Below are 12,866 nucleotides of genomic sequence, written 5' to 3' on the forward strand. Positions count from 1 at the left end.
CCCGCAACCCCAACAGACTTACCAGCTGGAGGCTGTTTAGTTTATGGCTGAAGCTCTGAAGTGGTCAAATCTGTTCCAAAGCTTTTCCGAATCGATTTGGATGTTTCAAATCAATTCAGAGCTTTTAACTGGTCTCCTGATTTGATTTGGATTTGGACATTTGGTCCTGAAATCAGGCCAAATTTCCTCCAAATCAAATCGGCTACCAAAGTTTTGCACAGCCCTAGTGATATATACAGTCACTGACATTCTTCCAGCTGCATTGCTGTCCCTCTGCCAGTAGGTGGCTGTAGAGAGTGCACAGCTTGATCTGCTTGTTAGGGAATGACTTGCAATAACTGTATTGCAGATATGCACCATGGTGGCCCAGGAAAAAAATGATAGCACTTTTATCCTACATACTCTGACAAGATTTGAAGTGGGACACTGGTCTTATGCGACTGTAGGGTTCCAGGACAAAATACTTTCTCCTGGGACAAAAATGGTGTCTATTTACAGCCCAAGAGATTGCTTTAGGCTCCAAAGAACAAAGTTTGATGTCTGTTTGAAAAAAAGAAATATTTCAGTCAAATTATAACTCTGGATATGCACATAAATACTCAATCTTTAATTTTTTTTTTAACATCTTGTTAAGTTTGGGCTTCAGCAATTTCTGGTGGAAACCAGTTCCACATAAGAACAATTCTATTATGTTGTGTATAGAAGTATTTTCCTTTCAGTTTTGAAATTTCCATTTTTTAATTTAATTGTGTTTTGCAGGGAAGAACAGAAGCTCCCAATCTGCTTTCTCTAAGGTAACAATCCCAGTCTTTCTGGTCTCTCCGCATGTGAGAATTTTGCTAGAGCTTTGGGGCACTTATATACATACTCCCAGAGTCAGGGGGGGAGAGGAAGGGGGGAGGTGGTACTTCAATTAGAGCAGCTCCGAGAGCCACCCTAATTAAAGAGCCTGGAACATCTCGTGTATCAGCATCCCTGGGCTGAAAAATGGCATTGGGGGAAAGTTTGTTCAGTAAGCTTTAAGGTGTTCCTGATGCCATTTTTCAGTGCAAGGACGCTGATACACAAGGTATTGAAATCTGCTAGAGCATGGTAATTACCATGCTCCAGCAGACTCAATTAATCGAGTCTGCTCCGACATGCTGTAATTACAGTACATCTGAACAGTCCCACTGCACATGTATAGGTGCCCTTGATTCTCATACTCTTTGTTACTTTTCTCCGAATCCCCTCCTGCAGTATTTTTTCTGTGATAAATTAGAAATACTATAGTTAGTAATCCAGATGAGAAGCACATTTGCTTTTTAAAAAAAATCATTCTACATCCTAACATTTCTCTAAGATTTTTTAATGCAGCTGCATATTCATCAGAGATTTTTACTGAGCTGTTTATAGCTGTTTATAATGTTCATATTTATTACTCAGGTTGATAAATATATTTAATCTAAACTATAAATAGATCCCTTCATTGAGTAACATGTTCTTTGAATCTGTTACCACTCTAGCTGGTGAACTTCAAGGTAATTATAAATAGTTACTGTAGGGAGCAGGGACCTCTTAAGTAAGCCATTGTGGCCATATCTGGATGAGTGCAGCCATGTAATATGTGACGCTGCAGACCCATCTGCAGTGCCACATACCCCACAGCATTCCTTACACTGCTACCTTTCAGCACAGGGGCATTTTTGGACCCCAGGAAATCTGGGGGTTAAAAAAATCCATGCCAAAAAAAAGCAGGGTGGTGCATGTGGTGGCAGGGCATGCTGCCTAAAACCAGAGCCTGGCCAGCCGGAGCTATGTCCCAGCTGCTAGCCAGGCTCCCAGATGCAGGAGCGCTGTGGCTGCAGATCCATGAGGCCCCCAAGACCCCAAGCGAGAATGCTGGGACCAGCACAGTTGCTGGCCCCAGCCTCCCCAACCCCACCGAGCGTAACCTGCTACTTGCCCCTGGGGAATGCCCATGCCAGAGTGTGCGTGGCATGGGCATTCCCTGGGGACAAGTAGCAGCAGCACAAGGTGTGCCATTGCTACTTGTCCCTGGGGAAACGCATCCATGATCATCTGGATGCAGTCAATGAGGCCTTTGTTTCAGAAACTGACATGATACTGATAATGCAGTGTCTAATCTTTCATTTTTGATTAAGGCCATAGTGAAACTGGCAAGACAACACCCAAAATATCAGGATTCTTCAGACTTGTATTTATCAATTTGAGCAAAGACCTGAGTAAAAGCTAAAAACTGCTCTGGCAGCATTAGTAGACTTTCTTCTCCTTGTGACAGATGAAGATCAGGCATCTCTTCTGATGTCCTGACACTGGTAGATCTATACTGATCAGATACATTGCAGATTCAGCCAGCCATTACATGGTATCAACTCATTTGCAGACCAGAATTATAAAGGGAATAATCTTGAATAATGTTGGTATTCCCAATTTATTCAGTTCTCTTGATGATATTTTATTTGTTGCTGAATTGTAATATCAGCTTTTGAAAGCAAAAACATTTTGTAAAACATGTATTTATCATAGAAAAGTAGGCAGAAGACATTTGCTGTACTTACTACAACTCTTGTGTACACTTCTTCAGCATAGTCATTATCTTTGAATTTGGCTTCTGTTGGGTATGTGTAGGTTTTTAACCACTCCAAAAGAGGTAGATCTACTCTTGTACCAGTAAATGAATATTGAGGTGCATGGATATGTGCATCAACCAATCCTGGCATGAAGAATTCACTGGAAAAAAAGAAAACTATAGTAAATTGTCTAGTTTTTAAATAACTGTTCTCAGAGATGACCCAAATGGGTTGCAGGGCCCAGGGCAAATCAGCCTGTGCAGGGCCCCACCCCTGCACACCCCAAATGTGAAGAAGCGGCGGTGGATTCAGCAGTGGCGGGAGGCACGGAGTCACCATAGCAGCTTTGCCTGGCTCTGCAGGGCCCTCCGAAGCACGTGGCTCGGGGCAGTCGCCCCAGTTCTCCCTCCCAATGGACAGCCCGCCTGTTCTTGAAGTATAACATCTGCCCTTGTTTTAAGTAAGAAGTTTGCATTCCAGCCCTTAGCTTGAGTGGTCAGCAGAATTGACTCTCCCAGACCTTCAGCAAGCTCAGACCCCCTTCTACCTGTACAGAAAGAGTAAGTTCTTTTAATACTATGAAGTAGTTGGCTGTTATTCCATATGTAGACTAGACACTCAGGCTAAGAACACAGTCAAAAAGCCCAAGGCTGAATCGATTCAGTCTTTGTAGTTTAGTCTAAGCTTCAGAGATTAAACTGAGATACAGCTGCACAGACATTCACTTTTGAGTCAGGAAATGCAGCCACATGACTGCAGTGGTTCAGTCCAGAAGCCAGGAGGTGCTAGAGCAGGGCTGCCTGGCACATAGCCAGAATGGGCTGTGTGTTTGCTTCCTCTTCCTGCTGCACCCAAGGTTTCTGGGATTTGCAGTCCAGAATTACAGCAGCATGACTCTACAAAATTAGTCATCACTTCTTTCTGCTTTCAGGTACCTCTGGGATTTGTAGTCCACATTGTTTTTATCCGGTTGGGCCAAGGCAGCTCTGTACTCAAGAGGATGAAAATTTAACCTCCTTCCCAGGCCACAGACCTCAGCCAGGGTTTGCCTTGTGGAGGGATGTGGGGGAAGGAAGAGATTGCCCCAACCCTTGTCTGCTGCAGCAGACAGCACAGCCCAGCATGTTGAAAGCATGAACATGAACTTTTCACATCATGAAAAGCATGTTGGGATGCTGGGGGACTATGATTTAATTCAAACCAGGACAGACAGAATCTGGGACAGAAGTTTCATAAACTGGCTTGACCCAAATCAGTTAAGTCTGATACTACATTCAACCAACTTTATTTGAAACCAGTTTCACTCATTTTGAAGCTGGTTTATGTGCGCTGAACATCTGTTCTGTTACAGGTTTAAACCAGTTTTTGATTACTTAAACCAGTTGTATGTGTAATGTCCGTCCCTAGTCTAGAGCAAAAAGCAATATACACAGTTCTGGTAAGTAATACAGCTGAATCAGCATTAATTCAGTAATACTTTATCAATTTATTTAAAGCAACTCTCTATGGGAAAAGTGTAAATAAAATCATGAGGATTATTTCAACTGCAAAGGCACCTGATTATGGTCCTGGTCTCTTCACAAAGCATATATATAAGGCTGTGTGAAACAGCACCTTTTTGTTTTGACTTCCATTTCGCCATTTTCATGGGACAGTGTTATGTTTTGAATTTCATTTCATTTCAAAAGCACTGTTCCATTTAGTTTAGTCAAAATAATTTCAATGTTTCAACACTGTTTCGATGTTTCGCCCATAGGCTATAATGGGGAAGCATGAAACTGCCTATAACTTTGTCATTTCTTGCATGATTCAAATGAAAACAGCTGGGATGGTAGCTCCTTCTGAGGGCATGAAGCCTGCCAAGCTTCATAGACATAAGTGCAGGGGTTTCTGTGAAACTGCACCTCAAAGTCTTGAAAGCAAAACTCATGTCATTTGTAAGTGTCGAGGCACAGGTGAAAACTGCAGGCATGGTAGCCCATGCTGAGGCCATGAAGCCTGGCAGGTTTCAAGGAGATAGGTGGAGGGGCTTCTGGGAAACTGCACCTCAGGCTGCTGACAACCAAGACTCGTGACATGTGTGACTTGTGTGTGTTAAGGCACACCCTCACTGGTGCTGGGGCCATGACACAGTAGTGTGCCTCAGTGAAGCCTCCTCATCCCCTACAGCCTCAGCTCATCCACCACTTTAAATGACAACAGGTATAACTTAGTAAGCAGCACAGTAGCAACAGCAGCATCTCAGGCATCCAAACTGTCACAGAGCCTTTCTTTCCTCTCCTGCAGGAGCTTCTCCAGCAGCTGCCAGAGAACTCTCTCTGCCAGCCCCAGCCTTGGGTCTTAGATATGCTCAGAGCCATGTATCCTTCTGGTCAGCTGCTAAGGGTGTTGGTGTAAGGACATGGCACTGGCAGACAAGGTTCTTTGGGTCAAATTCATCTGTTGTCTTTTAGTAGACCAACTGAATAGTTACAGAAATATATTTTAGCAAGGTTTCAGGTTAAAAAAGCCTTCATCAGGCTGAGGAAGCACCTGTAGTTGGTCTGTTCATGTGCTGTTCCTGGATGGAAGGAATAGTAAAGAAACCGGAGGCTGGCATGCAATGCAGGCAAGAAAGCCAGTCAGTGAAAATGGAAATGGAGGGCATCAGGGGGTGAGGGACAGGCTGGAATGAGGGTGGGGGGAAGGGGGATGTAGCAGCGCAGGTAAAAGTGGAGGGGTACCTGGGGAGTCAGATGTCCAGAAGGTTGTATGTAGTGTGTCAGAATTCCAATGTCTATATTGAATCCATGAGTTTCTGTACCTAGGAGGTTGATGAAGTCCAGTTCATAGACTTGTCTGTGAAAAGTGGTTTGTAAATTCAAATAACCACTGAACCTCACTAACCTCGTCACCAGAAGCCAAATTCTTACAACCCAAAACACACCAAATAGATCCAGGCCATGCCATGACAAGACACAGAAAACCTGCCAACAGTATCTCCAGTATGGAGATATCTTCACAATACAATACATATCTCCATCAGGGCACCAAGTGCCCTGATGAAAAATATGTGGAAACATCAAGCAACAACTGCACATTAGAATGAACTCACATTGAAAATCTATCAAAAACAACAACAGAACACCACCTGTCTCCAATCTCTCAGGCCTGATCTTGAAGGGAATTTACAAACTACTTTTCACAGATGAGTCTATGAACTGCTTTCCCCAGCCAGGACTCTGTATGTGCGTGTGGTAGCTGGAGATTATGGCACCTCCTACCTGCCTTTCACCAGGGGGTCCTTGGTCCTGGCATTTCCTGGGGTTGCTGTGCCACCAGCAGTCACATCAGGCCTCCTGACCCTGGCAGAGTGCAGTTTTAGTGGTCATGCACAGGAATTGGAGCCTCCTCCTTCCCCATAGTCCAATCCCATACCTCCAAGTTCATCTGGCATGGGAGCTCAGCAGGAACGTGTTTTTCCCCTGCTAGCTGGTGATGCAGTGAGTGCCCCCTCCAGCTTTGAATATTAAATGATTTTTAAAAAATGAAAAAAGGAAATAGGTGCAGACAGAGTGAAGAAGGTGGCATTCACTTCATCTGCACCTGGAGCTTGGGGAACCCTGGTAGTGGGAAGTTCAATTTCAGGAACACTAGCTGCTCCACCAAACCAGGATCCAAGCAGGTGCGGTGGGGTGTTACTGCATCCCCAGCAATTCTGAATACCCTCTCACTTGGAACACTTGTCTGTGGACAGGACAGGTGTTCCTGGGCAGCTGTGGCCAGATCCAACCACATCTGGCTGCGGCTTGCCCGCAGAGGTCACACAGCTCCACATCCTAGATGAGATAGGCAGCCACCAGGGCCTAAGTGCTACCTGTCTAATGCCTCCGGGACCCCATCCTGGAAGCCATGCCCTTGGCCCACATTGGTAGTACCTGTGGTGGAAGAGGAGACTGGCTGGTGGATGGCATGCTAACATGAGACAATGGATCCCCTCTTCCACATCCATCTGCCTCCGCCATTCTGCCTCCCTGACTCTCTTCACCAGTACCTCCATCCACTGATTCAGGGTTTGGCTGCTGCATACATTGCCCTTCACCCTTGGGTCACACATGGCAGCCAGCACATGGACCGTATTGGTGCACAAGGGATCAAGCCATTTCCTGATGCCCTCCTTCAGCCTCCTCACCAGTGCCTGCACATCTGGTGATAGTGGCTTGCCCCAGCCATGAACATTTATCCCCCAGAAGTTCTCCATTTGGTTCTGAAGTTCCCTCACTAAGGGGATCACCTGATTAAGGAGGGCATCACCAGTGCTGAGTCTTGGTGGCCTTGAGGAAAATCTGGGAGATGGTATCCCACTCAGCTCTGTTAAGGGGGCCGTTGATCCCAATCTCCCTGAGCAAGGTCATCTCATGGATGGCCTTCTGTTGCTCCACCAACTCCTCGAGCATCAGATATGTGGGAGTTCTACTAAGTCTCCACATCCTGCATGATTTTTTGCTGTGGAATGTTCAGCTCTGCTTGCCCCCCTTGATGCTGTGGTAAAAGTAGCCCACCACCTCCCTGCATTTTGAAATGACCTGGCTCATAGTGGTAGTGGTGGTGCCATCACTGACAGCCCTGTCCCCCTCCAAGGCATCCCTGAATATGAGGTGGAACTTGTGTGCCACACAGCAGATGCCAACAAAGTGGACCGCCTTGACCACATTGGCCCCATGTCGGTGACCATGAACCCACAGGTGAGTTTGCCCTGCCCAATGAGCCACCCCTGCACCAAGCAGTTCATGGCCCCCATGATCTCTGTTGCCATGTGGAACTCATCCATCACCTCAGCTTGAAGGAGTGTCCACCGGCACCCTGACTGTGCCCTTTGAGGGATAGGTATGAATGATCTCCACCCTGACTGCTCTAGATGTCAGAGGTAAATTGTAAGGCCACCTGCGTACCTGCCTTGTGCAACTCCTCCCTCAAGTACTCTCTGCATGCCTCATACAGGGAGGGCATCACCATCCTGCTGAAGGTGGTGCGTGCAGACACTTGGTATGATGGGGCCACAAGTGCCATGAGCCACCTGAACCCTGGCCACTCAACTAAGGAGAAGGGCTGGCCATCCACAGTAAGCATTTCCCCAGTGCTCTGTGTGATCTCACTTGCCCTTGCAACATGCCCCCCTTTCTGTTCACCTTTCCCTCACTGTTCCAGGGTGGCCTGCCTCTGCTTTGGGGCAATGGGGTCTTTGGAGTGAAAGGGGGACTTGTCTTTGGGCATGCTCCCACTGGCGCCAGGCTGAGGAGGAGCAAGGGCAAGGGGGTCGTGCCTGCAGAGATACATCAGCTGTGCTGCTCATGTGTTTCGTTCCCTTGCCCCGGCTAGTTTTGGCTTGGCAGTGCAGGCAGACAATGTATGTGGGATCATCCAGGTCAAAATGATCCCAGACCACACTTCTGGAGTGTGGGTACATATATGGATGCTGCAATTTCCCCCTTCTCAGTGGGCAGAGGCACAGCAACAGGACTCAGCTGAGCCACTTGCCTCTGCAAAATCTACCTCAGCCTCCTCTGAAGTGCCTTCTGGGGAAGGAGACCTTGTTCTAAGGGAAACTTGAGGGATGTGGAGCACAAACTGAGATGATTTCCCCTCCTTCCCCAGAATTTCCCTTGCTATGGCTCTCAGGTCCAGATCCAGCTCCAGCTCTTCCTCTGGCATTGGAAGGCTCAGCATGGGAAGTGAAATTGGAGTAGAGGAGACTGTCATGCTGGTGCTTGTTGTCATGGTGGTGGCAGGGGGTGGGGGGTTATGGCTGGTGCTTTTGGAGGGGATGCAGACTCAGGGACAAGCAGTAGCACTGGCACTGCTCACCTCTCCTTTCTGCCTGTACTAGACGAAGCCTCATGCCTGCTTGTTGTAACAAAGAGTCTGCATCTCAGTTTGGCATGGGGAGGGGAACTTACACCTCTCCCTTTACCCCCCTCTTCCGCCCCTCCCTGAAGGCGTGCCAGCTGCCTTTCCAGCACACTTCATGGTGTATTTCACAGTTTCTTGTCTTTATAAAAATATATAAATTTATATATGTGTCTTCCTAAATAAATTCTACGTTATAATATGCAATATAATAAAACAAAAATATATAAATGTATAAATGTCTTCCTACATAAATTCTATATTATAATATGCAATATAATTATGAAATTGAAAAGAATCAATCAATGAATATAATAATAAAATAAAAGGGTATAGAAAGAAAGCAAAAGGTATTGCGGAATCCTACTTGCTAGGCTAGCAAGTAGGAAATCAATGGTAGTAGCCTTTGTTGTCTAATGCTGCTGAGCTTCTGGAAGATAGTTCAGTAACTGACCCCAAGGCAGAAAGCAAGACAGTTCAAACAATGCTGCCTTTTATGCTGTTTTTCCATCCCTCCCCCAGAGCACTGGGATTAGAAGGGGCCTCAGGGAAGGATCACAGTCACTGACCAGCTACACAGTCAATATCAAAACAGTCCTTCCCACATCTTCCACCTCCCTCTCCTTACTTTCTGTTTCCCTGCAGGCAAGCCCAGCTTCAGCTTTGAAACTCGAAACATTTCAAAAGTTTCAACTGCCCTTGTTTCGTTTCAAGGCTGTTTTGAAGCCCTTCATTTCATTTTGATTTCACCATTTTGAGTTTCAAATGAGTCAAAACAGCATCAAAATGAAACAGCCGGCAAAATTTCACACAGCCCTAATATATATCATTTCAACTGAAAAGGCACTTGATTATTCTCCTGGTCTCATCACAAAACATATACTCTCTCCCCCTGGTCTTACAGGCTTTGGGGGCCTAAAACTGCCTTAACCACAATTTTTCACTTCTTCCTATCTTGTACAATCTTCTTCCACCTTGTTGCATCTTCACCCATCTCTTCCAGATCAGTTTTTATATTATCATCCCATTGTTGTCTTAGTTTATCTTGAGATATAATACCCCCACCTCAGCTTCCAAAATCTGCCTCACGTACTTCTCACTGTATGCCCTACCCATTCATTCTCTGTGCTCTTGAATCTTGCTCAAGACATCAGGGTTTGTAAAGATCCACAAGCTCTTGATTATGCATTCTCCTCCATACTCCATTTTCTTGTACTTGACCAAATATTTTCCTGAGCATTTTGCTTTCAAATACTTGCAGCCTTTCACCATTCCCTTTGTCAGCATCTAGGATTCACACATAAAATAACAGATTGAAAAATTATACTATATTTTATTACCATAATTTCCCTATAAGAGATATAGACTCATTTCTCCTTTTACTTACACTAGTGAAAGTAATAAGGTGACTTTGTTACATCTTTGTCAATTAGTGGAGAATCAGGCCCAATCATGCTTCTTAATATAGGCATAATTGGGCAGGTTCATTTGACTGATTAGACTATCAGGAAGGCTGTTCTATTCCTAACTTAGTTTTCTTATATATAATCAAGTAGAGCTCAAGATTTAATAAATGATGAATCACTTTGTCACTCAGTGGACCTTCAGAGAGTCAAAAAAAAATCTCATTTTGATGTCTTGATGTAATATTGGTCTATTGTTGCAATGATGCTTTATTATCATATTAAAGTGACATCATAAGGAAACTATTACAACACAATGCTAGAAAATCATTCTATGATAGTCTGGAATAGATAGTAAGGCAGAATCCATCTAAATTACGTGGTTTTCTGTAAGCAGCATAGTTTAGATTGGTAGGGAAAAGAACATACATTAGCCATTCAGTGGGGGGCACAAATTTTAGACCAGGTTCCATTTTTAAATTAGTCTATGTGTGCCAAAATTCTGTTCTGTTAAGGGTATAGAGCTTTTTCTGATCACGTATACCTTTACAAGTGTAATGTCTGTACCTGGCCCATATGAGACAGCTCAGACTTTCTTTCACTCCTTTTCCCCTTAGTGTTGAGAAAGTGGGGATTTCTTCTTTTTATCACCCTCTTACTTCCTTCAAGCCTTGTACCAGACTAAGCCTATGCAAGATAGTTGCAAAAATATATCAGTAAATCTAATCCATTTTCACAGCAATTTCCACTTTCACCTGCTGTTTCAGGTGTCTAGCATTATATTTAAAAAATCCTGTAATTCAGACAGTCCACATGATCAGTGATCCAACAAGACATACAGATTTCACAGTAGTTGTATACATTATCCCCCAAACTATTGTAGTTTGAGACTAAACTTTTGAGCCACAAGTGGACACAGACAGAAGTGACAATGTTTGCCTGATCTGGCCCCTGAAAGTGCTCTACAGCCATGACCAAACAGAAATGCATGACTGCAAAGCAGTTTAAAAGGGTCCAATCCCACACAAATCTAAACTTGTTGCATGAGGATTCAGATGAAGATGTTTCAAAACATAGCATCTTCTGTAACTTGTATCTGCAAAGTCTCCCAGCTTCCAAGCTGTTTTCATAATGGGAAGGGGGAAAGGGAGCGGAAGGAGTTCAGTCTGGAGGGTTTTCAGCCCCCACTGGAGGGTGGGATGAATGTATTGGAGCCCCCACAAGGTGAAGGCTACAATACACTAACATGTATTATCATACTAACTAACATGTATTATCATACTAACATGACATCACAAGGAAACTACCCACATTCAGCCTTTAATGGGGGCTTTTCAGAGGGCTTCAATACACATACCCCACCTTCCAGCACTGGGTGGAGAACCCCTAGAACAAGCTCCCTCTGCTCTCTTTCCCCCCTTCCCATGCTGAAAACAGAGATAGGCTGAGAGAGAGGAGTGGCCATTGCTACCAGAAACCCGCAGACTGGCAGCCAACAGCTAGATTCCCCTCCCCCCTGGACCCAACAGTGAACTTCTGTCTGGTCCAGGGGATTGTTGTAACTCAGAACACTTCCTGCAAAGCATTCTTAGTTACAGCGGGGAGCTGCACTTCTCCGTGCGCCCAAGATGTTCACAGATGCCAGGTACAGACCCAGGACCATTTCATTTCACCTCACCTGTTGAGGTATTTCTGGCTCTGCAAGATGTATTTCACAGGCTCTTAGTGACTTTAAGTGAAAAAGGAACTCCTTTACTGTTAAATCAGTAGACATTTATGATTTCCTGTAACTCACTCCTAGTTTTGACATATGCATGGGTCTTATTTTGTATACAAATTACCCAGGAAACTAATATGCCCAGGAAACAAGATAGAAGTCACCTGTGTCACAGGAAATGCAAACCTGGGAATTAATCTTGTGAATAAGAAAGGAGCTCTACCATTTACTAGTTCATCTACTGAAAATCAAGAACTGTGGACCCCATTCCAACAATGAAGAATGATTTTTTTCTTCATACTACAAAAGTGATTCATGTGGCTTGTTCTTGGACTATGCACCTTAAGGAGATGAGGAAGTTTTCTTCCCCACCAAAGGAGGAAACAGATTTCAAACAACAGATGTCTGTTATTTTATTATTTTATTTTATTACACCCCTTTAAGTGATAGTGTTCCATTCCATTCAAGACAACCTATAACATAAGATGTAAACTAGCCTCCCTCCAACAGTTCAAGACAATGGGAGATCCTAACAAAAACAATTAGGAGATACCCAGGAGAGAGACTAACAATGAGAATGAGAATGTGATAGAAGTGGATGAAAAATGAGGCAATAAAGCAGAAATGATGGAAAGTGAAGCATCATTCAGACTTGACACTAGCAACAGATACTGTGTCAATGACAGAGTTAAAAGATAATCAGACAAGTGCTAGACAGGGAGCACCAGGGAAGAGGTGAGTTATCCTGATTTCACTTTTATAAAAGAAAGTAGAATGAAGTATTTATAAAGCAGACAAATAATATGTAACCCAGATATAGCACCCCTTGGGTGCCAGGAAATGTGATGAGATTCTGATGAATGATGGAGAGGTTCCATGTGTCGTATGCGCTACAGGGCCAATTATATGTATGAAGGAAACTTCAGTAGAATCAAAGATGACGCCACTGATTTAGGAAAATAAGTAAAGACAAGGTCAAATGCAAAGAACCTTTGTGAACATGCATTTTGAGTTAAATGCAAATGAAAATACAAAGACAGATTGTGATTATCAACTCACGGCTGCACCAGTTGAAAGGAAAAAAGAAGCTCTAAATTTTGAAGACAGGAATGCTTTCTGCAAGGATTAAGAAGAATGGAAAGGGAATTATTCAGAGCCTCTGCTTGAACAAAAGGGAGAGCACACTCTTGGAAGCAAAATTTACCACATATATGGACCATATATGTAAATAAGGAAGATGGTGATTTTCTGCTCGTTTAGAAATAACCAATGTTGGTACAAACTGAA

General features: G+C 44.1%; 1 protein-coding gene across 1 annotated transcript in view; it reads right to left on the minus strand.

Annotated features, from left to right (window-relative positions):
- GDA (guanine deaminase) overlaps positions 1-12,866 on the minus strand; it is a 101,061-nt gene that overhangs the window by 66,196 nt on the left and 21,999 nt on the right. Inside the window, exon 3 of the mRNA XM_019517463.1 lies at positions 2,562-2,733. Coding sequence (XP_019373008.1) covers positions 2,562-2,733 — 172 coding nt within the window. The remainder of the gene's footprint in view (positions 1-2,561; positions 2,734-12,866) is intronic.

The sequence above is a fragment of the Gavialis gangeticus genome, unplaced genomic scaffold (assembly GCF_001723915.1).
Source record: "Gavialis gangeticus isolate Ggan-Ray unplaced genomic scaffold, GavGan_comp1, whole genome shotgun sequence".
In the NCBI taxonomy this organism is placed as follows: Eukaryota; Metazoa; Chordata; order Crocodylia; family Gavialidae; genus Gavialis; species Gavialis gangeticus.